The following is a 27,640-nucleotide window of genomic DNA, read 5'->3' on the forward strand; positions in this document are numbered from 1 at the left end:
TTTATAACGTGTAAATAGATTGTTATTTCTCTTAACAGAAATAGCCTGCTCTCTTGAAAACTTAAAAAAAATAAATAAAAAATTATATGGTTTCCAGGAAAGAAACAAAAGAACTACCTTCGCCTGTATAATGAAAAACAAGTAAATTGAAACACAATCAATCACACCATAGATTAATCCACAATTTTACTGCTGTGGAGACTGGATATCATTCTTACTCCCGAGCAAATAGTTGACACACACTTGTGAAATTAAAACCCATGTAATATCCACTTGCATGTAGAACAAAGTATCATTCAAACACAGCACAGATGTCAGATACGGGCCAAACTGGAATAACTTGGTGACAAATGTGCTCATCAAAGAGCAGACCTGTTTAGTTATTCACCTGTGAATCCAGTGCACATAAAGCTTCTAGTACATACAGTCTTTTATTTCATCTTTAAAAACCATGCATTGTGTGGAACTGGAATGTGTTCTGCTTATTACTTAAAAACTACTTCTGGTCATGTAAATCCCCAAAATGTTTCACTTGCTCTTCTAGTCCACCTTGCAAAACATTGACCAATTATAACCAATGTTCACAGAAAAGGCTGAAGACTTTGTCAAATGACACCCTAATTCAACAATCAGTCTTCATAATTAAAGAATAAAATCAGTTTTCCATTTATATCTTTAAATCAATTTCTAACAAGAAAACAGAGAAACAAGTTCTGAAGTGATTTGTTCTTACTATTTTCATAAAGTGATCTACTAAAGATGAACAGGGTTTTAGATACATTTTATCAAGATGCTTCAGAACTAGCAATCACCTGTTCACAGGCATAATACACGTGTAGATGATTGACCAAAGAATAATCTAGATATCATCTTTCTTTTATTAAATTTGAATTGCAGAAGCAATAAGCATTCTTGCATTACCCACCCAGTCTTACACTACTTACTTTGCTGAGTTTCAGAAATAATTGTAGTTTTGGGTTATCAACTGGCTACTGATTTCAAAATGATTACTCAGAACAAATGTTCCTCTAAAGCCGAAAAAGGTTCTCTAAAATGAATAAAATGTGTTGGGTTTTTTTTGGAAGCTCTCTTTAATGCATTTGCCATCATCCTTTAACATGTAGGCATTAGCTCAACAAACAGCGATTCTGACTAAACAAAGCCTAAAATCTTCAAGTGGATGTGAGCCAGTCCCCAAGCCATGGACAGTTCTACAAAGGACTCACATTTTATTACAAAAAGAACTGCTGAAGTAACCACAGCACAGCACAAGGTTCTCAATATTCAAGTACACTCTACATGAAATGAGAAAAAAGTTAAAATCAATTTTAAAACAAAAGCTGTACAGAAAGTTTATCATCTAAAATGTTCTCTATTTTATCACCCATCTTGCCTGCATAAGCAACTTCTTAATGCTCTGATGTTGGGACAATCTATGATTAAGAAATGCTTCTAAAGCAATCTAGATGTTTAATGCATAGCAAGCATTCATTATTCTCAGTCAGTATGCCAGGACACTGGCATAACAATAATGTTGAAACACTGGGAAGGACATGCTGACCTGTAATACAGTAACCCCTTTCTTGTGATAATAAAAAGCTTCTTGAAGATCCAGTCCACACCAAATATTCAGGTGGCCTCACTGCATACAGCTGGAGCTGCATGGCAGCAGGAGCTAAGAGAGCTGGGAGGGCACAGGGGCTGCAGTGACTACAGCCAACCATATTTTGTTCCGCAGGAAGAAGCTGAGTAACACACCAACCGAGGAAAAGGAATTTCACATGAGAAGAAAAAACTGATCTGAGATTTTAAATGTATGCCAATGTTTGAAAAACAAGAAAAACAAAGTCCAGTTAATTGAGGCAAACATGCGTGCATTTTTTTTTGTGCTGGTGGCAGTGGGTTTTTTTTGTTTGCTTAAGTAAAAAATTTATACAAATGACTTCTGGATGAAAAATTTTACATGTCAAATTATTACCGGCATTTAGATTCAATATATTGATAGGAAAGGATGGAAACATCTTACTATGGAATATTGCCTGAAGTGCAACCAAATGCTTTAATTCTATATCAAGACACTGTCACAATCTTAGAATTAAACCCTACTTTCCATCAAACAGAAACAAAACAAGATGACAAGATGTAAACCAAGGTCCTGAAAATCTGAGATTATTAATTTTTTTCTTTATTAGCAGGTTATGTAAGTCACACCCAGCATTTAAGATTAAGTGGGGGAAAAAAAAAGCAAAACCAAAAAAAAAAACAAACCACACACACAAACCACTATCAGCACCAAAAAAAAAAAAAAAAAAAAAGAGATAAAAAAAAAAAAACAACACTGAGTCACAATATTTTTTAAAACAAGTAAGAAGACAGAAGTACATTTTCCAGGGCATTTTTTCTCCAGGACTTTTTTTTCTTGTCAAGTGGAGGTTTATATTACAACTTTAAATGAATTTGATTCTACTTGTCTTCACCATATAATGAAATATAAGCACCATATTTGGGGACATGCCTATTTATTTCTACTGTCTATGTTTCAACTAATGAAGAGTTCTCTTTTCTGAACGTCTACCCACAACATATTTCAACATAAATGCAATCCCCTTTGAGCTGCAGATAAGAGATATGAGTGCATAAATAATTTACAATTCCATTCTGGTATTTAGACGTAGGAGAGGATACAAACTACTGCTAATCTTACTAGCAGGCTTGCAGTAGGTTCCTACACAACTCCCTATCATTTGCTCAGTGTCTCACAAATTTACACAGCCTTAGTATTGTTTGTCATGGTCAGAATTTCTAAGCAATAGCACTTTGGAATTGCTAAAGTCGCATATGGCTTCTAACATCAATGCTCTGGTAAGCCATTTTTCAAAGACAACAACATGGCATTATCTATTTCGTATCTCCTCTTTGATGCCAACTGCCTTTTTAAGCCCTCAAAAATGACGGTAAAGAAATTTGAGTACTGGAGTATATTATTAAAACAACCAATAATGAAACACAGGCCAGAAAGTCAATCTAAAAAAAAATAATTAAAAAAATATTTCAGGAAAACTCTTTGGTAGAACATAACATGACTTTATTCTGCCCTTACTAAAATACACCATCTTGCCACACTCTTGTGATATGTTCCCAACACTACCAATGCTGTATCTGCACACCATCTCACAATCTATTGCAAACATTTTTTTCCTTAAGTAAACAAGTGACACCTTGTTCTTCAGTGGGGGGAATGAGGGTGCAGGTGGAAAAAGGGATTATACAATTATGATTGAACATGCAACTTCCCTTTAACGGTGCATACCTAGAGGTTTTGAAAATGGACACTAATTTCTTTGTTTTTTGTTTGTTTGTTTGTTTGAATTGCAGCTTAATTTTTGCTAGTGAACATTCCAGTCAAGCCTGAAGTGCCAAACAAATAAAAACAGGCTGACAACACACTCCATGTGTAAAATCTGAAAGGAAGGAGTAAAGGACAACAGTCTAATTTCTGGATATGCAAGAATTCATTGCTCTGTTTACCTGAAAAACCAGGACATTAAGTGTTTTCACATTTCATGCAGCTACTTCCTCTTTCCATTTCTTTAACTATTTTATAGCACAGAATTCAGTGTACTCCTATGCATTTTTCCTCAGAGAGCATCTACTGAAGGAAGAAAACTTGGCCTGTTTTGTCTGTCAGTCCATGCCCATTCTTCCACATTAACCTGAGGTTACAAGAAACCTGAGCCAACTCCTCTGTTCCACAACCCCATATGAATACCAGAATGAGCATGAGAAAATTTATGTTTACAATCACTTTGCTAAATGTCCAGAAGAGACTAGCTAATAATCAAAAGCTTAATCTCAGATCATGAGTTGCAAATAATAAACATCCCCAAAAAGCAATGAGGGGGCCAGGTCAAAGCTAACAAAGCTGCCAAAAAACCTATACAGATCAAACACATGCAGACTAACCAAAAAGTATGCCCACAGCTGCACAGTGCAAGGGGTGCAGAATAAAACATGCTTCTTCATACAAACTACTTCCACATTAAAAATGCTCACCCACTAGCATCAGTGCTGCCACAACTGTTGCACAAGGCTCAGAGTAGCCCTTCCACTGAATCTAGTCTATGCGGTTGTTTGCTGAGCAGTCTACAGGGCAGGATGTTAAGAGAGGTACTCTACTACAAAGCCAAAGTGTTTTATGTAAGATCCATAATAAGAAGCTCAGAGCGATATTAATTGGCACCTATAACATCTGTGCTAATTTGAACTAGAGAGCAGTGCAAAAATCAATTACAATAGAGAAATGCCGTTATTAACCACTAGGGGAAGTCAGCTTCTAATTTTACCTTTTGGTTTCGAGGCAAGTCTTGAGCATTTGCAGGAGGATTGAAATTCAAAACTAGTCTTCGAAACTCCAGTAGATTAAATAATGACTGAAAAGAAACAAATAAAGTGTTACAGCACATCTGAAAACCCTAAAAAATTGTTCCAAAGTGTGCCAATAAATTAAATGTTAAATATATAGCTTCTAAAATGAAACTTTACCATTATATATTGTTTTACTTAAACTTTGCTAAATACATTTTCAACATTACACAATTACTTTACTGAAAAAGCATAATTAAAAAAAAACTTTATATTTAAATGAAAAAATAAGTTTATATGATAGGTAGAATAAATTACTTTTTTCAGCGCATTTTATTAACTGTATAGCTGTTAGTTTTCAAATCAAAATAAAAGCTTCATTGACTATGTAAAATTTGCCTTGTAGCCCCTCTATTGTCTACCGCCTCAATGCAGAGAGGCTATATCTTTGTAATTGCAACTTAAATCCACTTGCAATCTGTACTTATTCCATTCTTTCCATTCCTCCAGGATTTGAATACTGCATGTTAGAGTAAGGAAACCAGGGTTACACAACTTAGCAAATAAGGAACTGCTGTTATTCTAATTTTATGTACAACAGGACAAGAAAAAGGGCACACCTGTGAAGAACACCATAGTGTAACACAGAGCCTGGAGCCAAGAGAGTACAAGAAAAAGACAACTGATTGCAAAAATAGAAGTCCAAAGCAGTGGCTGAGGACTGAAGTCCAAAGCACTGATGTAACCGCATTGTTGCTTTTCTGTATAGGCATGAACTGCTTCGGTTAAAGTTGAAGATGTAGTGCTTCTTAAAGGTAAGTTAGGCTTAATTCTATCCCTTCATTACCACAGATCAGCATCTGGATGAAGAAAGGGTTTAACATATTTTAAACACACTCAGAGAAGCACAGGAGAGGTTTACCCTCTAATTCATCCCATTTGGTTTTACAGCCTGTAACTTTTTTTTCCCTAACCATATATTAGCTATTTATTTTTGAAAGGCAGAGTTTGCCTACTCTGGCAGCAGACTTTGATCCCACAATTTGTTCTACACAGGTAAAGACTTAAGTCACAGACCACAATGGACTTAACAGGATTTCAACTCCATAATGCCAAGAAAGTGAAACTCAAATTGTGAAGAGGCAGTGGATTTATTCTAAGAATTTTAAACACATTGGATGGAAAAAAAAGATGAGTTTGTGAGAATTTGCTCTCCTCATGAAAGACCCTTGTCCGAGTTTGACCTCTTCTCATATACCATCTCCAGCAAAATCAGGCGGCTATCAAAGTTATATTTCCTAACACTTTTAGATTTAAGAAGACAAAAACACCACCGAAAAAAGTCCTTTCTCACATTGCTAAATCAATATAATCAAGTAGGCAAGCTTTTTTTTCCCCAGCTATTTTGATGGTCAGAATACAGGTTTCCCTTTTATCCTTCCTTGCAGAGAAGAAAGATTAAAACACCGAGTCCTTTGTTTACTTACTCAAACCATAGAAAATGTTAATATTTAATTCAAGTGTCATTCTAGAAGTTCGTACTAATTGAAGTTATGTCTCATGATGTAACAACATTCCACTGATGGGCTCTTCATCAAGCGAAACATAGCAATGCCTTACACACAAAATAAACCAGCTGTTGAAATATAATGTCCAAAGACTGACTTCTCTCCATGACTAATCCAAGTGCTATCAAAGTGCCAAGCAGCTGAGCTGGCCAATTTCATAACACATCCAAATTTAGTACAGAAAATTGTAATAAACTTTATGATTTTGCCTGGCATTTCAGTAAGTATTAGCTCTTTATTTCCCACCTTATTTCTGATTTTCTTCTTTTAAAATTATTTTCTCTTATTTTTTTCTAAATCCATTTGAATCCTTTTAAGTACCTGTACAGATATTCCAACTCATTGTTAAAATGTTAAATTTTAACAACTGCAGTCAGAACATTTGCTTGACCAAGCAAAGGCTGACCATCTCAAAGATCCCCAGCTTATCAGAAACCTCTGATTCTCAGTAAACTTTCAAAGATGACAGACAGCAGCCTTGCTAGGACTTGACCCTCTTCTCTCAACTCCACTGGATGGAGCTCAGTGGGTCCCATAGACTATTTAATATGGGCCCAGTTGCCTCCAGTAACCACTGACTCAATCCTCACCCACAGCTCAGAGCTAGACCCAGGTCCTTCTTTGGCTTTTTATTACCAGTATAGGAACAAAAGTTCTTCTTATTACCATAGGCATCCTCTGCAAGCATTAATCCCAGGTAAATTTTCACTTTCCTAACACCATCCTTTCATGCCTGGGCAGTGTTTCCAAACTCCTCCTCAGTAGTCTACCTCTGCTTCCACTTCCTGCACAATGCTTGTCCTCTCAGCTCATTAAGCTGACAGCAAATGATTAATTTTTACTGTTTTATTTTCCTATTAGCTTAACACCTGCTTACCAAGTGGACAGATTAACACCACTGCTAGGAAAGGGAATCACAGTAGTAGTAAGTGATATCAATTCTAATTACCATGAAAATGAACAGATTTTCAGAATGCCTTTCTGCTACTGCTTCAGTTAGGGACAGAACGAGAGCATAACAGAAAATGAGAATAAACAAGCAAACAAAAAAAAAGATACATTGTCAGTTTAGGGAGTTCTAACAATGCTGAATGACAATAGACTTTTTGAGGCTTTCCCCCAGAACAGGTGGTAATATAGATATTTTCTGTCATGCTAGAGAGAACTATTTAGAGGTGTAGCTTCAAGAATGTAAGATATCAAAAACGTTCAATTTTCCAAGTAATGTCTACCTTAGTTACATACACAGACACCAGTTTCAGAATATAAGTAGCCTTAGTTTCACTTTAAACATCCTGCCTAACCCTTTTCCCCTCTTAGTATCTAGGATTATCAAAACAAGGGCCTTGGAATTAGTTTGGCTGAATAAAGTAATAATTCTTAATATTCAAGTACTGTGATGCTGCATTAACACTGTAAGAATGTAAATTAGTCATCACATTAAATCCATAAAAGCTTAGCATGCAACTCAGATCATTACCAGCTGCCAACGGAGTCCCAAAATAGTAAAGGTACTGACATCAACCATACTTGGAGAGTAGGAAACAGTACTTTTACATCCAGATGAAAGATAACCTATCAAGCTGTTGCATATAGCTTTGGACAGGCACTCTTTGATGGATTCTTGAAGATCTGTAAGCACAGGGCACTAAAAACAGCTGTTTCAGCAACAGATGTAAAAAGAAATAGACTAGCAATTTCGTATGTTTCCACTGTCCAGGTCAAAGAAGCAAGTATAGCTGGTGAATTTTTAATATTGATTACCTTTCTAAAGTTTACATGAAGAACACAATCTTGTAATACAACAAACACAGCCATCTTTCTATTCAATTTGCAAAGATTAAACTCAGAAGTAAGGAAGGGCTTTCAAATTGTTCTATGAAGCTTGTATTAAAGCAATTCAGGCTACTAATTCTAAAACAGGCTATAAGATGCCAAAAACATTTCTCATTTCACATAAAATGACAATGATGTTTAAGTAGAATGAATACATTTGACCAATGTTGTAATGGCTGTAGAAAAATGAAACTTCCTAAGGTGATAAGCAAGAAAAACCGTGGTTATTAAAGCTTAGCCAACAAAAATAGGCCATACCTATAGGCAGGCAGCTGGAACATTGGCTTTTGTGAAACGTGGTCAGCATTGAGGTTTGTCTTAACACAACCACAAGAAAAAGCTGTGCAATTTCCATTCCTGGGGCATGCTACTTTCACCAGAATGAACTGATTTAAAAATGAGTAAGAATGCCACCAATAGTGTACGTGTGCATAACAATAGCAATGTGTCTGCAGCAAATACTAGCAAGAAAATTTGTCTCAATTAGTGCCAAGGCATGAGATTTAACAAGAGAAAATTATAAACTTGAATTTTGGCAAAGAAAATTTAGCAAGGATTTAATTTGGTTAGAAACCAAAATTGAAAGGTATCTTGTTAGTACAGCTTAAAAAGCAATTATTAGGCAGGGGGGAAGAGAAACACGCGTTTCTGCAAAGCTCTTAAATGAATCCCTTCAGGTATTGGCATGTAGCCAAAACATGATCTTGTGCAAGTCAAAAGCTTATATATGCATTAACACCCCAAAACAGCTATTTGCCGAGATGACATTTAGCCACCGTGGGCCCTTTGTGCATTTCCAATTTTATATTTATTCAGAGTTTAAAGCCACAAAGCAGAGACCATATCTACCTTTAGTCTGTATAGCAAGCATAGAGCAATCTTAAAGAATTAATACATTACTGTTCTGAAAATAAAGAGCATAAATAGAATTCTGCCTATGTCATTAAATATATTATTTAGAAGAGTCTGCCTCTGCTAACATGACAAATTTATGTTCTTACTTCACTTTATAAACAACTCTGGTGTACACAGAGCTACTGTTAGTGGGGAAGATTGGCCGTTTTTAGGGTTAATTTTTCATTCGTGCCAATAATATAAATCAAAGAAAAAGCAGAACCCTATATGCTAACCTGCACATATGAGCATATACTCTTGTCAGTAGCATTACTAACTTCAAGTTTTTTAACTAGTGCTAATAAAGTGCTAAGGGTTCCAAAAAAAAAGTAATCCTACTACACTAATGACTATTGGTGTCTTAACACTCTCACAAACTGTGGATTGAATATTAGTGTTTAGCAGAGCTCAATATTGCAAGAACACATGCAATTTCACCAGGAAATAACTTCACTTCTCTCCAAATTTCAAGTCTTTTGGATTCTATACCACTAACTCGGAAGAATTGCTTCTCACTCGTCTCTAAGGCCTTCCCCACCTTTTCTATTCAACGATGTACTTTACCTTTTGGTTCATGTTCTTGAACCTACTCTTTTGACTACAGGAGTTCACGAAGCAGCTTGTTTGTTACCACTGCACCAACTTACGCACTATGCTGCTTTCCATCCCTGTAACTTACTCTGGGGCTGCTTGCTGCTCCACTTGTGTGTGTCTTATTCACAGTAAGTGGTAAATCCTGTTTATCAGAACAGAGACTAATGACAGGTATTAAATGTGCTCATCAGACCTATATTTAAGCCAATACATACATCACATAGCAGTAAAACACAGACAAGAATCCTTCCTATAATCCTTAAGCTAAAATGAATTTGAGTGCTATACTTACTTGCTTTTGCATATAAATTAAACACATTTTATTACAGTGTAGAAAATAATTAATGTTAAAAATTACTAAAAATTTTAAATATATTTTCCTCCTGAATAATGGCCCTGTGTATTGCCTTCCACCTTTTAAAGAAAAAGACCATGATAAAACGAGGAAGTTATCCAGAGCATCATTCTGATATTGCTTTTTTCATTCACTGAGAACTTGGCACAATCAAAAGCTTTCCTAAAAATCCTCACATTCTTTAGAAACCTGCACAGAGTGACAAAGAACAAACGAAATAAGAAAGGACCTTAAAAGCTAGGACTTTAGCAAGTTCCTGTTCCTATACTTGTGAAATTATAGGTATGAGAGTTTTTTCTCTATCCTTCTTGGAAGCAAAACTCCTACAGACAGATATGACACTACCTCGTGGTTGAATTTGTGCAGAACAACTCCACATGTACAGTGGAGTCCAGAAAACATTTAGTGTTTTCAAAGTCACAGAGAGATTCAATCACAGATCTTAAAAGCTTTGGAAAGCATCTCACAAAGCACATTCTTACTCATAAACAATCAACAATTCAGCATTCCAAACTGCTGAAAACTCAAGTATAAAATGCAGTTTTGAGCTGTTGTGGTTTGTTTTTTCTAGAAGGCTTAGGTGTAACATGGAAAAAGATGGAGAACAGCTTTCATACTGTTTGATCTAGAAAGTCAAACTAACTTAAGAACTCCAGCAGACTTGGGTTAAGTTGACATTTTAAGTAAACAGCAGCTCACCATGGTATTACCAGCCTGTATTTAGAGAACGTTTACTCATTTATAGCAACAAACTCAGAACATTACTGTAATTCAGAAGACAGATAAGCATGATCTGAGATACTTCCAGAAGAACTCATCTTACATTCGTGTCTTGGCACATATTAAAAAACGCCATTCAACCACTCCTCTGTTACTTGCTTTAAGCAAGAAAAAATTATGTTAAGACATAAAATATCAGCCAAGATTTCCTTATATGGTTACAGTTCTCAAGTTCTTGATTAAATGCACAAGTAAACAATACACCTAAGCAATTTCATGGCTTTATGCCCTTCTGAACCTAGAAATTGCACATAAGATCACAGCTCAACGCATTTATTCTGTATCCTTTAATTAAATGAACAATCATGTTATTAGTCAAAGTTAAAGCCATCATCCATTAAAGATTTCCAACCCTTCACAAAAGAAATTTCACATTATACACCACTAAATATAAAGTAAGTTTGAAAAATCACAAAGAACCAGAGGAACTTGGAGACAACAGAGAAGAACGAAAAGAAGGAAAGGAATATCCCAACAGAAAAGATCACAGCACGTCTGAACTTGGAAGCGACAGGTAGATCTTTACTCAGTAGGTTAACAGAGGAAGTAATGGAAGGAGGGAAAGAGAACCTAGATTTCCAACATCCTTATTCCCCTGCCTATGAAGCCCTACCGAACAGTTTATATCACATTCCTCACCCACCCCCAGCTCAGACTGTTCCACAGAAAAAACAGTGGAGAGAAAATATTCTGTCAGTGACTTTTAACTTAATAACTCAGAGATTGACACCAGAAGTTCTTCAACACCAAGCCTTCCATTTACATGCCCAGGGAAGCAAGAGAATCATGTACAATGTACATATATGCAACTCTTTTACATAATAAAAGGCATTTTGCTATTAACATACTGGCCACATCATCCATCACAATCCCTTTCATTCAACTTGACAAACAGGAAAAACAAAACAATTCAGAAATTAGCTTCTTGCAGAAAACTGCTTCAAAGATGGAAGAACAATAGCTGAGCCGACAACTGGGAAGAAAACATTTGCTTGATTCTCACCAATCAAGCTGGCTTTCTAGAACTAAAAGCTTCAGATCAAGTAAGATCCTAGCTCCAAATATATTGAAATAAGGAAAGAAAGAAGGTTTCTTCTAAGCACAAAAAGAGTAGAATACCAGAAATGGTATTAGGGACCCTGAAATTAAAAGCAACCACAGAGAATTATAAGACTAGCTTGTTAATTCTTTGTTCTGAAAGCTATGCACTTTCAGGGAGAAAACAAAAAAAAGTCTTGGCTTTCAGTGACTGACCAGACTCCTACAGACTCACATAGAAAAGGCTATGGAGATGCCAAACCCCATCTGTCCTGTTGGGATAATGCATTTGCTTGAATGGGGAACTACCATCCAGATAAACACTCAGGAAGTCATGAGTCCCAGAAAAACACTGCATCTAGTACTTTAGGTATGGGACTTGGAGGCAGAAATAGAACAGCATTTACAGTGCAGTTTTCATGTGATCCCATACACACTCTTTCTTCCTTCCATCAGAACATGTCTTAGTGCGCTGACTGGATGGCATTCACTGAATGGCCAGCTACTCGCACTCCCTCCCTTGACACCTTTTTCAAGGGGTAAACATTGCTTGCACACAACTAAAATCCTACTTCAACATCAGAAAGATTCTTGCACGATGTTTAAAAGTAAAAGACCTTGGAGACAACATGCACAAGTAAGCCTACAGACAATTCCAAGAGGCTCAGTAGTGCACGTGCCCTGTGAGTTATACGCATTCTACATCTTAAGTCCTGCAGACAATTAATTCATGCTCAGCATGACAAAGAAGAAACACTTCACAGGCTTAATAAACGTATTATTAATAAACCCCTTTCAGACTCAAGGTGCAGACTATAAACTCTTAAAAGTAAATGTGAGGCTACTTTTTTAAAAAGGAACCACTGAAATCTAGGAGAAGAAAAGCAGTATATTCGTGTTTTGTTTCTTTAAAGACCTTGATATCTTAGGATCTATTTCAAGTTCAGATATATGCAGTTACAATAATGAGAATTAAAACAAACAAACAATTCTAGAAATCAACTAAAACCTTAAGATTTAGAGATACCTCCATAAAAGTTACCTAAGCAGTAGCAAAAGCATGTATGGGTGAACTCCTTTCAAAAATTTGAGTTTATTGAAAGCTCAAAAGGAGGAGAAAACTGTTAAGGGACTTGATAAGTTTCTTGGCAGATAAGGAAGAAGTGAACATGTTTTAATACAGTTTTGTTTTGACATATTTTCTTGGGGACTCCTTTCTAAACTCAGTCTTCAACAGCAGGACAGGTTTTGAAAGTTACATTAAGGAAAAGTATCATTGCTAATTCTAGTGATACTGAATGTAACTGCTAAAAACAAATCTTTGTTCTGGAGCTATCTGAAGAAAGACTTCCCTCTTCCCCTACAAAAGGCGATGACTTCCATGTGTGTATGCACAAATGCTCTAATACACAAATAGAGATTAAAGGACAATATTTATGTTTCTAGACATGTTTGAGGCTTGTGGTTGCTGTCATTCACTACAAATGTATTTTAAGGAATTTCATGCTCTTAATGTAAATACAACAAAGCCATTGATGATGGCATTTGACTAAGTCAGCTAATTGGTAGCTATAAAAAACAATATACATTGCATAAGGAAACTGTCAAAATGTCAAAATGATACTTTTTAAACAAGCACACCTTAAATAGAAAGATTTTTTTTTCCTTTCTATGCAATTTAGCTTTTAGATTATATTACACAATATATCATTGTGACTGACATTAGTTAACATTTAGATATTGTTGACCTATGTGATGTGTCAAGTTTCAAAAGACTCCTAAAGAAAGCTTGAAAATACTTCTACATAGTCAATGCAACCCAAGGAGTCAATCTGCCCTGTGGAAAAATAAATATGGTATTAGCTAATGCTCTAAATTAACATGCATTAAATTTCCTGGGGTGGTTGTTTGAAACATAAGTCTTTCTGGCTGGCAGACAATATTAATAACCTAAATTTTCAACCAACTGAAGTTATAAATCTTTCAGTGGTTTACTTGAATTACATTCTATAGACCTAAATACAGAAGGTTAACTATCTTTTAGGGTCAAAACATTATAATTCCAAATGCCACATATTTTCACATAATATGGGTGATGACCATAAGAACTAGCTAGTCCTCTTTATAATCCTCTTTCAAAGTATAATGTTGCATGCTGGGTATAAATAACATGAGATCATAGGTCTAGCATTTTTACATTCCCTAGCCGCTGTCCTTATCTCTATGATTAACGACATAAAATTAAAATTCCCTTGAAAACATTTATTAAAGAATTTGCAGTCCTCATGAATTAAAAATATATATATTTTACAAAAATACAAATGCACCTAAAATCAGTAGTCCTGACATTTGGAACTGTTATAGAATGTAAAAATCTGATTACACAACTGAGAAGGTAAAATGCCAAGTCATATTACCTCTACAAAGAGCTTTATGGAGATAAAATGTTCCTCTATACTGGCACCAAGAAAACGTTTCTGCTATTGGAAAAAGAGCTATGCATGTGAGGGAACAGGGAAAGGAAAAGAGAGGGAAAAAGAAAAACGTCAAAAGATCTCTGAAAAACAGAAAATTCAAACTTATTCAAACATGACAGTTTAGTACATGCTTAGAGGCCCATGAAGATACCACCTCGGTTAGGTGGCAAGGGAGGTGGTACAGAGAACAAATACAGAAGTGTTTCCATTCCATTATCTGAAGTATTACCTGCACCTAAGTAAATCCTGCCTTAAAAAAAAAAAAAAGTACAACAGCAATCTAATTTATACAACCTACTGGGATTTCAGAATGATTTCTGAAGAAGTGATTCAATAAAAAATGTGAACAACACAGCCACGAGGTAAGATTGAAGGTCCAGGCACAGATAAAGGGCTAACTAAAAAGAGAAGGAGGGCAGGAGTAAGTAGTCTGGTCCAATCTGAAGGTAGGTTACTGCAAATTCTCTTAGTCCATGCTGCAGTCTATGCTGGTGAGCATATTCTGAAAGAATCTAGAAAAGGGATCAAGTATCAAGATGACCAAGCCTGCTCAGTACAGAGACATGCAATGTGGTAAAAACAAGAGCTGGCAATGATGAACTGACAGAAGGATCATGTAGCACTGAGTCATTATATAGTAAGGTAGTAAATTTCAATACGGGTAAATGTATAGTGAGGTACGTGGTGGAAAACAATCCTAAAATTCATAGAAAATGATGGGCTGAAAGCTATAATTATTCAAGTAAGACTTAGAGTTTTTGACAGGTAGTTCCATGAAAACATCTAGTCAATGCAAGTAGCCAAAAACAGAATAAAATAATTAAGAAAGAATGACAACGTAACAAAAAACATGACTGTAGAATCACAAGGTAATTCAGCTCAAATGGGACTGATGGACATCTAACCTCCTGCTCTAAGCAGCGTCACCTGTGAGATGAGCCAAGCTACTCAGTGCTTTGTCCAGGCAGCTCCTGAAAGCCTCTGAGGTTCAGCAGAGCCTGCACAGCCTCTCTGGGCAGCCTCCCCCACTGCCTGCCTGTCCTTATGAGCAGAGTGCTCCTTAAATCTAGACTGAATCTCTCTTACCTATACATAAACCCATTCTCTATCACAGAGCCATAGAATGGTTTGGGTTGGAAGGGGACTTAAAGACCATACAGTTCCAATCCCCTGCCATGGGCAGAGACACCTCCCACTAGACCAGGTTGCCCAAAGCCCCATCCAGCCTGACCTCGAACACCTCCAGGGATGGGGCATCCACAGCTTCTCTGGGCAGCCTGTGCCAGTGCCTCACCACCCTCATAGAAAACAATTTCTTCCGAGTATCTAATCTAAATCTACCCTTTTTTAGTTTAAAACCGTTACCCCTTGTCCTATCACTACAGTTCCTGATAAAGACCTTCCCCATCTTTCTTATAGCCCCTCTTTATGTATTGCAAGGCTGCAATGAGGTCTCCCCAGAGCCTTTTCTTCTCTAGGCTAACCCACTCCACCCCACAGCCCTCTCAGCCTTTCTTCATAGGAGGAAAGGCTTTCCAGCACTCTGGTCATTTTTGTGTCTCTTCTCACTACTTGCTTCAACAGGTCCATGTCTCACTTGTGCTAGGGGCCCGAGATCTAAACGCCGTGCTCCAGGTGGGATCTCACTAGAGCAGAGTAGAGAGAGATTCTTCACCTCCTTCAACCTGCTGGTCACACTTCTTTTGATGCAGCCCGGGATACAATTTCTGGGCTACCAGAGCACGTTGCTGGCACATGTCAAGTATTTCATCCACCAGTAACCCAAGTCCTTCTCTACAGGACTGCTCTAAATTCATTCATCACCAAGACTACACTGATGTGTGGGATTGACCCGAACCAGGTGCAGGACCTTGCGCTTGGCCTTGTTGAATTTCATGAGGTCCTCCCAACATGCACTGCTGTGCAAAGCATTAATCCAACTTCTCAGCAGTCAGCTGAGTCCAACAGTCCCATAGCTCTGCAGGTTGATGCTTTGGCCTTTCTCCAGTTATCAGAAGCCTCTCTGATTCCCAGTGAACTTTTAACGATGACAGACAGCAGCCTTGCTAGGACTTGGCCCTCTTCTCTCAGCTCCACTGCATGGAGCTCAGTGGGTCCCATGGACTTAATACGGGTCCAGTTGCCTCCACTAACCACTGACTCAATCCTCACCCACAGCTCAGAGCTCCTCTCCCACAGGGGAGGCACAGGGGTCTGGGAGACCTCGTTTCTGAAGACGGAGGCAGAGCAAGCACTAAGTACCTCAACCTCATATGAACCTCCTACCACAAAATCACCTGCTCTGCTCAGCACCAGACCCAGGTTCTTCTTCTTTGGCTTTTTATTACTAGTACTGGAACAAAAGCTCTTCTTATTACCATAGGCATCCTCTGCAAGCATTAACCCCACCTCAGCTTTTATAACACCATCCTTTCATGCCTGGGCAATGTTTCCAAATTCCTCCTGAGTAGTCCACCTCTACTTACAGATCTTCCTTGCCTTTAATTGCTTTCTTCACATCCTGATCCAGGTCAGGTGGTCCACAACAGACTAAACATAATGTCATCTTTATGAGCCTCTCTGATCGTGACCAACAAACTCTCATCTTAACAAATTCATCATCCCTCCCACACGAGCACTGCATACATTTGAACTGCTTTTTCACAAGGAAGGTAAAGTCCTGCCTCACTATCCCTGCTTTTCATTCTTGAAAAGCCTTTATCTGTCCATTGCACCACTCCATTAACTCATTGCTCACCCACACTTTAAGAACTTTTCTGGTTCTTCAACTAAAAAGCTAATTGAGATAGAAAAGATCTGGAGAATGACAAGGAAGCTGATCAGAGGTGAGATCAGGTTCTATATAAGCCATATAAGTCTATATGACTCAGTAGTCAGCTTGGAAAAAAGACACCACCAACTCATAGAAACAGAAACATGACAGAAGTCTACAGAAATGTAACAGCAATCAACTTTTAACTGACTTGTCAACCAGTTGACATGAAAGCTACCAGAAAAAGCCAGTGGGAGTCAGATTCAAAAACAAAACTGAGGTGATTTTTCACGCAACAGGAAGCAGAACTATGGAACCCCTACACAAAGGACCCCGTGAACAGAAGAAGATGGCAAGGTTCAAGGGAGATGAGGGCATAAAAGAGAAGTATAGTGGGGATTACCAACTAAAGCTGCAAACAATCAAGAACCACTGCCCCGAGATAAAAGTAGTTGAAAGCTTGGGAGTGTTTTTTAAACAGAGCAGTATCGTGTATACTTACTCTGTATTCTCTGCAAGCATCCATTTTTGGAAATTGCTAGGCAGAACATTGATCTACATGGACTTTGCCAAAGTATAACACTGATCTTTATGAAAGTAACAATATTTTTTTATCTGAAGTGCTTCAACCTGACAGTAATGTGCTGAAAATGGGTATTAAATATTTTATCCCTCTGAAAATTGCAGACTATGAAAAGTTACAATATACTGAATTTGCTTCTTGTAAATAAATTTTAAAATATATTTTAAAAAATCCTACCATATTCCAGATTTAGCCACAGTTATTTATGGGTTTGGATGATTTTGAAGGTAACTACAGAAACACATACAGATTTAACAGTCACAACTAACAAACTTTTAAGAGATGGATTCAAAATTATACAATGAATGAGAGTAGAACATTAGATTCCACCAGACAAGTTGCAGAATCTGTACTCATTTTCCTACTAACTCTATCAAAAAAAAAAAAAAAACAACAAAAAAAAGGTGGTTTCTAGTTAAATGAAATAGGAATACTACATATAGGTAGAGCTGAACAATTATTACAAGTCAGCAATCAGCTGTATATACACAAAAACGGACTAAGAGCACACATACTGCCTGTAATAAGTAACAGTCTAAAACAGATGCAACTTTATCCGTATCTTTCACTTTGACCTTCATATCACCTTTGCTTTCCAGCTTCTTAAGGTTTATTCTCTATCAGTTATTTCTTCTTTTGCCCTACTCAGCTATGTACCCCCACATAGCTATTCTCGTGAGCACTCCATGACTGAGGATGTCTCGTTTCCTTTACCTACGTAGTCAGCCACTGCCTTCCACTCATTCGCACATTTCTTTTAATACAAAAAGTCTATTTCTCATCCCTAATCCAATTTTCACATGTTTCTATGCATCCATAATCATCACTGATGTCAGCATGAGCTGCAGGCACTCAGGATCATCAGAGACTCCACTCATCTTCAACACCAAGAAAAGGACACTATTTTGAAGCTTCACTTAGTTAGCTTTAGTACTTTATAATCTTCAGGTACATAGATGAGCCAAGTTAAAATTTGCAGTAGTAAATAAAGTAACTCAAACATGTTTCATTCAATGCCCTAAACTTCCAAGGAAAACAGACATCTTACCACTTACGATAACTTACCTCGCATTAAATAAAATGAAGAACATTCAGAGCTAATGAAAGATGGTGCTTACCTGAATGACAGCACTGAACCAGCACGTGTTTCCAACATTCTTTAATCCTACTGGACAGTTGTCTTGCCGTTTTCGATCATAAGGGTTTGGAGAGTCACTCCATACCTCTGGATGCGTCCTCTTTAAACTTGCTTTATTTTCTGCAATACTGGCTTCTAGAACTCTTTGGGAATAGAAGGAAGGGGAAAAAAGTAAGCCAAAGGAAAAAAAAAAAAAAAAAAAAAGACATAAAACACTTTCAGTTACCAAATCAGACATTTTAATTGCATCATTTGATAACTTATTGCTGCTGAACTCGGTTTTAAAGTGGATTTACATGCAATAATGTATCTTCAAAAACAAGACGCCATTTTACAGTTAGTTACATTACAGTAATTCTGTTACCTTTTGGAAAAGAATATCAGTGAGTGAACCTCCTATAAGAGCTATAAATATGATAACCATGTCTATAAGTCATTAATTATTTAAGAACTAGATTCAAATATGATGGACAAGAAGAACTTTTAGGCAGCACTATTAGTGTAGCACTTCCATCTACAAATGCCAATGTACCAATTTTATTGGTACATAAAACCCAACACCACCAATATTTATTTTACTAATAGGAAACAAAAGCTATCTAGGTAAATTTCAAAAACGGGCAAACTTTTTTAATTTCCCTCCTTTTTTTTTTTGCATCTTATAACATGGTACTAACTGTGTTACATAGGAAGTAATTACTTTATGAACCACAGAAACGTATCTCCCCACATTTTTTAGAATGGCATCAAACAAGTTAATTGTATGCATCAATAACCTTACTCTTTGCAGGAAACTTTTCCTACATTATCTTTGCCAAACGTCCACATTTCACATGACAGTATGATCTGGTAAGTGTTATGTTCCCAAGCTCAAGCTTCACTTAATATGGTATTTTTATGTCAGCACATATCCTTAGCCTGGTGACAAAGCACACCTTAAAGGTAATTTGTGGTAGCTTCATATTCTAAATAGAAAGGCAGTGATGGATACAGCCAGGTCATAAAGCAATGTCTCTAACTAATAAACTAAGTTGCCTGGCATGTGTATAACTGCTACTACCCAAAACCATCTAGTCCAACTGTTATACAAAAAGACTGAGCTGCTGTTGAACTTCTAAGTTCACCAAGCACACCATTTCAGGAGCTGCATTACAAGCATCTAAATGGTTGGTCTAGGCAGCTTGAAACATTGCCCCCTTTGGTTCACTAAACATCAAAGAAGAGCAGGTTTATGCTGGTCTATAAATGGGGCTCCTAAAGGACAAAATTTGAATACCTTATTCAAAATAAATAATTATTTTTAAAAAAACTAACAAAGTAGCAGAGAAAAAAAGCACACAATATATTCCCCAGCTTCCTCTTCTTTTTTGTTTGTTTGGTTGGTTTTGGTTTTTGTTTGTTTATTGTTTTGAACTATGCTCTTCTGAAATTAGCAAGGGGTATGTTATAAGACATAGCAAAATTATGAAACTTTATGTGTGCAGTACATCAAATGATTTGGGGAACATATTCATTTGTTATCGCTATGTATACTGAAAAAAAGAAAATTTTAGAATTTAAGAGCCCATTTGGTATAAACACCAACTCTGTATCAATAAAACTTGGCAGAATTTCAAACTCGGCGTTTCCTTGGGACTAGTATTGACTGATATTTAGTATTGATTAAATTTTGATGACTAGTATTGATTCTGATATTTAGTTTTTGACTGATAAAGCCCAAAATGTAACAAATCACTTAGATTCTTCTCCCTTCTCCCTGACACAATCCTTCAAAAGCGTTGTAAGTACAGTGCATCTCTGCATTGAAAATAAAAGTGATTTGATGAGGACACTAAAATCAATTCAAAATAAATGTTATACTTATTTTAAATGATTTATCCTTCAGGAAGATTTATCTAAACTCGTTTAAACTAAACTGAAGGGATCTTTAAAACTGACTAGAAGACTGACAGACTGAAATGAATTTAGAATAATTTTGTAACAAGACAGCACCCACTCCATACTACTTTCATTTCATGGAAACAAACAAACTTTTTTTTTTTTTCTCCGACCTCAAGAATATTTCAAGATATTTCAAGATTCAAGTTCAGAAAATATATATTCTCAAATCAAAACTGTTTACAGACCTTAAGAATAAGGTCATTTATCAATTTAATTGCATAGTAAATTTTTTATTATGTTTTTGTGTTTCCTTTTTTTTTAAGCAATTGAGACATTTCCTCATTTCTAGCTCCACCTCAGATCAGTTTTCATGTCTGTATTGATTGATGTATTTGATTCTCAGAACTTAATGTTGTAAGTAAAAATAAGGAAAAAATCATGATTTCTCCTCAGAGAGAACATGTACATTCTGTATGCCAAATTCATTTTCAGCCACAATGATAGTTGTGATGCAAACTGAAAAAAAAGTGAGCACATTAAACTAGAATCTAGTGATTAGCTCAAAAGTTATATAAATGTATTTTCCAGTGTATCAATAATGCCTCTTCTGTTAACATTCACTGCAACCCAAACAACAAAGTCCTGCTTTGTGATACTACCTTGACAAAGTACCCTGCCCATCTATGCATTGTTCTTGAACAAAATGAGTATCTTTTCAGAAAGTTAGTACGAGAACTTAGCAACCCTGAATAAGCAGCTAAAATACCCTCTTTGTGACCATCAGAGCCCACAGCAGCTGTCGCTAGCAGCAAAACCATCAGCTATGTGCAGCGCATGGCATGTCTCTAGCCTCATGAGACCAAAGCCTTCCCCACCTCCAAGTTTTGGAATCTTGTTCAGAGGGTAACTTTTAAATGAGAGTTATTTAATGCCAGATTTGGCAATGGGTCTTGAAAGCAGTGTTTTATTTCTTGCAACAGCAAGCTGGGCATAGTTAAGCAGCTTTTCAGAGCTGCTTGCATGGGGCTAATCAGAAAAAGAAAAAAAAAAAAAAAAAAAAACAACAGCAAAACAGGGCAAAACGAACCTGCAGCATGAAAGTGCAGCCAAACTATTTTGAGGAAGCCCACTAAACATGCTGAAGGAAAGCCCACTTTGGCAGGCTACTCAGCAAAAAAAAAACAAAACAAGAAAAGGTCTTCATACTGTGACTGCCTTATGGCTGGCCAGGAGTAAACCTACATCTCTCCCCAGTTTCACCTTCTATCCACACAGACAATGCTTAACCACAGTGCACAGTCCCCAACAGGTTCAATGACCATGTAAAAATAAATAAATAAAAGTGCCCATGGGTTGTGCACTTCCTTATGCACTTATTTTAACATGGCCACTCATGGCTTTCATTTTAACATGGCCACTACTCTAGGTACAACGTTCCTGTCAGCTAATTTCTCCCTTTAGTCAATGTGCTAGCTTCCCCAGTGAAGCCCTCTCTGGCCAGCCTCATTCCCATTCAATCCATGAAAAATTATACAGATGGGAGAAGATTTTTCCTATTAGTAAATGTACTGAACATACAAATTTCCCTTGGAGATTTAAAGAGGGAACAGTAAAAAGTTTTCAACATGCCATGTACAAGATGCTCCATTTGGACAGTTGGATATTCCAGCTGCACTCTTCTTAATACCTACGTAGTAATCAGATCTGTCCCCGTTAAGCAGCACAAGGCAATTACATTCAGGAAGACAAATTCTACATGCATTACAACATTAATTATACAAGTCAAGATATTCCATTAATGCTCCCTTGGAAACCATAACAAAATCACTGCAAGTTAGATTCCAAACTAGTATGGATACCTTTGGAAAAAATTACCTCCGCACCAAAGATTATTTATATATGCACAAGTCCTACATGATTAAAAATGCAAGATTCCATCCTGAATGTATTTATCTCTGAGTTCCTATTTGATTTCTGCTTCTTATTTAACTTAGAAAAACAATAGTAAATGGGTGCAGCTTGACCTGTTTACAATCACATTGCTCCACTTGTTGTTAGAAGTCCTACACAGATACTGTGATTCCTATTGGAATGCCAACATTCTTCTACAGGGTGTTAGCTACAAAGTATTTTTTTAATAGTCTGAAGTCCTGCCCTTCAAGAAGCTGACTGAATGGCTCAGAGAATGAATTCTGCAATTCCTGTATTTGTACAACTCAGACATGATTTGCCATCAACTCAGGGCGTATCTTGATATGTAACTGAGTTCATCTAATACTTCAATGCCAAAATCCCAGGATTCTCAGTCTTCTCCATTCAAAAATGAAGTCCCATCCTTTTTCTTGTGCCATGACATGCTTTGGATCTATTCCTGAATATTCTTGTATGGCTTTGGAACTAGACTGGTGCAACAAATGCTCCAAAGAATACTACAGCAAGCATAGAAGATGTATTACAGAGGGTATGCCATACCCCTATTGGTAGCAACAAGCTCTTAAATTGGCCATGCCAGTTGTGTGCAATTTTGCCATCAAATATACCTAACAGTTTCATTAAAAAAAATACCGTTTTTCTCTGTATATTACCAGTGTTACATGCTGTTGTACGTGTTACATATGGAAAAAACTGGCATACTACTTCACCGTCTTCTGCAACCAGAAAAAGTTACACAATCATTTATATAAAATATTTAGTTATGAGCTAAACGGGTAAGATTAAAATGAGCTTTTCAGTCTGAGAAGTTAAAAATCAAAGGCTACAGAACAAACCTAGAGCTTCAAGGCTCACAAGAAGCAAATGCAGCAAAAGCAGTCAAAAGCCTGGGGAGGAAACAAAAAAAAAAAAAAGACGGGGGGGGGGGGGGGGGGAGGCTTTCCTATCCAGACACCAGACATAGGCCCATATTTCTGAGTGGCTCCCTAAATCACAGCTCTGTAATTATGATGACTCTGTCCTTCAAAAGGAATACACAAGAGCTGAACTTCTGAACTAAAATTGGAGGGAACTTATATGATAATCTTGAATACACACATATCCTGTTCCAACTATTAAGAATCTAAATCTCTCTCTCACCCCACCTTTCTTTCCTAAAATATACTATGCTGAACGCAAATAACTAGATGTGTCTTTATTTTCCCATAAAGACTGGGGGGGCACACTTTGTTGGAATGTTGATTCTCACAAATAGTAGTACATTTGGTTTTCAAAAGGAAAAAGACAATTACTTTGGATAAAGTAATACTGGCCATATTCTTAGAATTGGACTTAAATGGATTAAGCTATTACATCTGCGAAATACAGTGCACTAAGGAAAAGGATTAAAGAATTATTGTGATAAATCTCTCCCATCTAAAGTATAAATATTTTATGTATTTTATTTTTTTTTTTACAAGCAGGCAGTATTTCACCTTCCAATCCAAGGATCAAACTATTGCCATTCTTCCCCAGAACAAGGACAGCCAAAGATGAAAAAAGCAAAACCACTCCCACACAGCTCTACACCCAGGCTTATTGCAAATATTTCTTAATTATATTTATATTTCAAATATAAATATATTTCAAATATTTCTTAATTGTATTTATATTTACATATAAATATGCACTATAGAAAGGTATTGTAAAATCTGATCAAGGTTAACTTACAGACTCTTATCACCCCCAAGCTGTGGAAGTTAAGTTCGTAAAATTTTAAACCAAGAAGTTAACTTCAAGCAATGTTTATAAATCCTACTCATTAAATATGTTAATAACATACTTAATCAGCTAAAATATAGCAGCTGCTCTTAGTATACTCAAGTCATAGCATCGCCACCCCCTCCCCCAGTCTCAGCCTTATCACAGAGGTAAGAAAATGTTACTATAAAATGAGAAGTGTAAAAATAAACAGGATAGATAATTTTTAAGCTTTTAATTTCATTGCTTTTTACTTGATACAAAAGAGAAACTTTTAATTTTAGGTCCTATTTAAATATGACCATATATCCTCTATCTTTTTCCACTTCCTCAACATTTAAACAAATACATCAACATGAAACATACTATTAACTCCTAGCCCACACATAACAGACTATTTTCCAGTGTAGAACATACAATATATTAAAGCAACATCCTGAAGCCAGGCATATAAGTAGCACAAGTGAAAACAAACAAGTTATTCTTTGTTAAATTAAAATTAAGTAATAAAATGCAATACAGGCCAATCTCCAACTCTTTAATTTCTGCTTTATATAAGTTGTTTGTTTACCTGCTAATGGCTTGTTCCTCATCTGTTATTCCAGTCTCCCTGAATGCCCTGTTTGATTCCTCCAAACTCAAGGCAATTGCCCTCTGAAGATCATCTTTATCATCTCCAGTGAGATCAATCACATCTGAAAAGCAAAACTATCTTTCTCAAAATTAAAAGTGAAACAGAAGGAAAGGCAAGTCTTACTGTAGAGGAGACAGAACCCCCAAGGATTTCTAACCTGCATTCGAGTCCATCCCTCTTGTGGCTTGCTCTCTTCCAACAACTAACTGTGCTAACTGCTCCCTTCCATCTCGAAGCCAAATAAAACCTCAGCAGCTTGCCCTTGTTAAGATATGACAGCCAGCACTCTTCCTTGCTCCCCATGGTCCTAAGTATCACAAAGCTATGGGGTAAGTTTAAACATCTGTTGTTTCTGAAAGCCCTTTCAAAGAAATGCACCTAAGTGTATTACTTCAGCTACCACTGCTTCCAGGGTATGTGAGGAGGAAACAACCTTCCCTTAAATACGGTACCTGAACTGAGCACAGTTATTTTTTCCTTCTCATGGAAGAATGTGTGTTGAGCTTTCCCAAAATACAGGTAGAAGCCCCAAATTCAACAAGTGTTTCTGTACATGGGAACTTTTACACAGTTTCATCGCATGTGGGAGAGTTCCTTTCTTAACATGATTCTTTTTGCATTCTGTCTGTGTATTCATTGTCTGAACATACTTAAATTTCTGTCTGCTGAAAGTATTCCCTCTCAACAGGAAAATTAAGAAAGTGAATAGTGAAGTCAAAATAAGGATTCATACTTGGACAAGTAGGAAATGCTGGATGGGATACTAACCAGGTAATAACATGAAAACAATGCTATTCTTACTTCCTCTCCAGTCCTGATTATCTAAAGAATCAGATCCTAACATCCTCTGCATATCTCCCTGTTTCCTGAGCGTGGCAACTGCTCGCTCTCCCCCTCCTGAATAAAAAGGACTGCTATCATTCACTGTACACCACACTAAACCAGGCATTCCCCAGGTGGGCTCTGACCCACTTCCCAGAAAAGTCAGGGCCGACAGGAAAGCCTGTCAGCTGTATGAGGCCTTTAGAAAAAACAAGGTCATTGGTCATTGTGATTTCAAGGGCCAAAAATCTCAATTTGCAAGTCAGCCAGACAGGAAGAGAAGGAAGGTGCAAAAGTGACTTTCAAGAGCAATGGCAGATACACACACACACACGGAGCGTTTCCTTCTGTCTCCTCAAAGGCCAAAGTTTACCCAAAGAGCTACGGAAGGGATTACTCTCCAGCCTGGGGTTTGCATGTTAGACATTAAAAGGCTCCAGTAGGAAAAGAAACAAATTCAAACTTGACTTCTCACAAAAAGAGATGAACTCATTCCCAAAGAGCTTCTCTGTTTAGATTCCAACTTTTCGCCTGGATGGGCTAACCCACTGTAAAGATAACTTACACTGTTTCCCTGGGCTTACTTGTCTGATGTTTCTGATGCTTCTCACAATGAACTCGTGATACAAAAATCATTGCCATAACTATGTGTTAACAGAAAAGGGAACGGCTCGTCCTCACACAAAGCTGAAACTAAAGAGAAGTTGAAAAAGGAACTTTTCCATTAACACCAGCATCTTCAAGAATTAGTTTTCAGCTAAGGCCTTTCTTCCCCCAGTGAGCTTCTAATGGGAGCACTCTTACCTGCAAAACGAACTCTGAAATCTGTCATGATTTGAAAGTATGAGAAGACACTATGACCACAAAAGCAGCACTTCATCATTTAATTATTATGTTTTTTACAGTCAGCTCAGATTTTCAAGTGTGGCAAAAGGATACTTCAGCTCTGGATGCCTGAATTTCTCCGTCAAAAGTCGTACAGTAATTACAAGAACTGTCAGCAGCCACACCCACAGGACTTTTGATATACACACTGTCATGTTGAGAACAATGTAATTCAGGCTAAAATAATACCTCAGCCTGGGTCACATACAAGGATGGCTTTGTTCTACAACAGGAGCAAGGGAATAAGGGTCACAGCAGTGATAGTATCCTGTTACTACACATACTGCCTATTATGCTCTAAAATGCATTGCTTGTGTTGTATTTTCTACCCACTCACAGGTAGTCCTGCACAAACACCTCTGATCCACTGGAGAGGACCTGTTTTTCTGAAAGTAAAGATAGTGGTCTCAACTGAACATGAAACAAGCCTCTATCCATTGCATTTATGGTTATACATGCTGCCGGTAAAGTATGAGATTACTCTGACCAACTACTTAAAGAGGGGAAGATTCCTTTAGCTAGTCTCTTTTAAGGGTAGAGAGATAAAACTCATAAAATGATAAAGAAGAAAGTTAGATGGGGAGTATTTTCCAGAAAACGATTCATAGCTGAAAATCACGCTTTGAACAAAAGCTCCCACTGTTACACAAACCAACACAGAATATCAAGGTCAAATCCAACTCACACTTTTATTAAATTATTTCTTTGCATCTTTCCAGACCCTTAATCTTTATTAATCTATAGCACCACCCTACGTGTTCAGAACTTTATTACCAGTGATTACATCATTTTAATATTAAAATTCCAAATCCTTGACTTCGACTTCCTTTCAAAAAGCAAGTTAACAGAATAGCTTCTTTTATCATGCAGGGATTAGAGTAGGCATTGTAACATTCTCTCTTCAGAAATGTCATTTTTGCATACACATTGTTCCTTATTTGCACCAAAAAAAGGACAATATGGTGCAGACCTGCTACCAGATACTACCACCACATGTGATCAGTGCAATTAATGTATATCACTCAGGTTTTACCTATGATAACTTATGTCAGAAAAATAAACTTTGAAATATGTGATGATCACTGGTAAACCGTTCCATGTAAGCTCTTCATCTGTAGCAAATGTATAATAAATTGTTTTGAGGATTTATGCTAATGTATTTTAGTTTGTTTTCTGTACTTAGAGCACGTCTAAGATGTTCTTCAGCATTTCTGCTGATACAGTAACTCATTCAGCTGCCACAGCTCAGGCTTGAATCCTAAGTGTAAAGAGGAGATCTCAGCAGAAGTCCTAATAAAAGGGGAACAGTCTGAGACTAAACTCTTCTTGTAATATAAATTAAAAAAAA

The 27,640-nt window shown here is 36.9% G+C and overlaps 1 protein-coding gene across 3 annotated transcripts in view; it reads right to left on the reverse strand.

The window, feature by feature from the left end:
- Nucleotides 1–27,640, reverse strand: part of USP25 (ubiquitin specific peptidase 25) — a 95,677-nt gene that overhangs the window by 39,704 nt on the left and 28,333 nt on the right. For all 3 annotated transcript variants that reach the window (XM_032182757.1, XM_032182748.1, XM_032182739.1), the window contains exons 4-6: nucleotides 24,523–24,646; nucleotides 18,379–18,541; nucleotides 4,344–4,430 (exon numbers count right to left, since the gene is read on the reverse strand). In XM_032182757.1, the coding sequence (XP_032038648.1) occupies nucleotides 4,344–4,430; nucleotides 18,379–18,541; nucleotides 24,523–24,646 (374 nt within the window). The remainder of the gene's footprint in view (nucleotides 1–4,343; nucleotides 4,431–18,378; nucleotides 18,542–24,522; nucleotides 24,647–27,640) is intronic.

This window comes from Aythya fuligula, chromosome 1 (genome assembly GCF_009819795.1).
Source record: "Aythya fuligula isolate bAytFul2 chromosome 1, bAytFul2.pri, whole genome shotgun sequence".
Lineage (NCBI taxonomy): Eukaryota > Metazoa > Chordata > Aves > Anseriformes > Anatidae > Aythya > Aythya fuligula.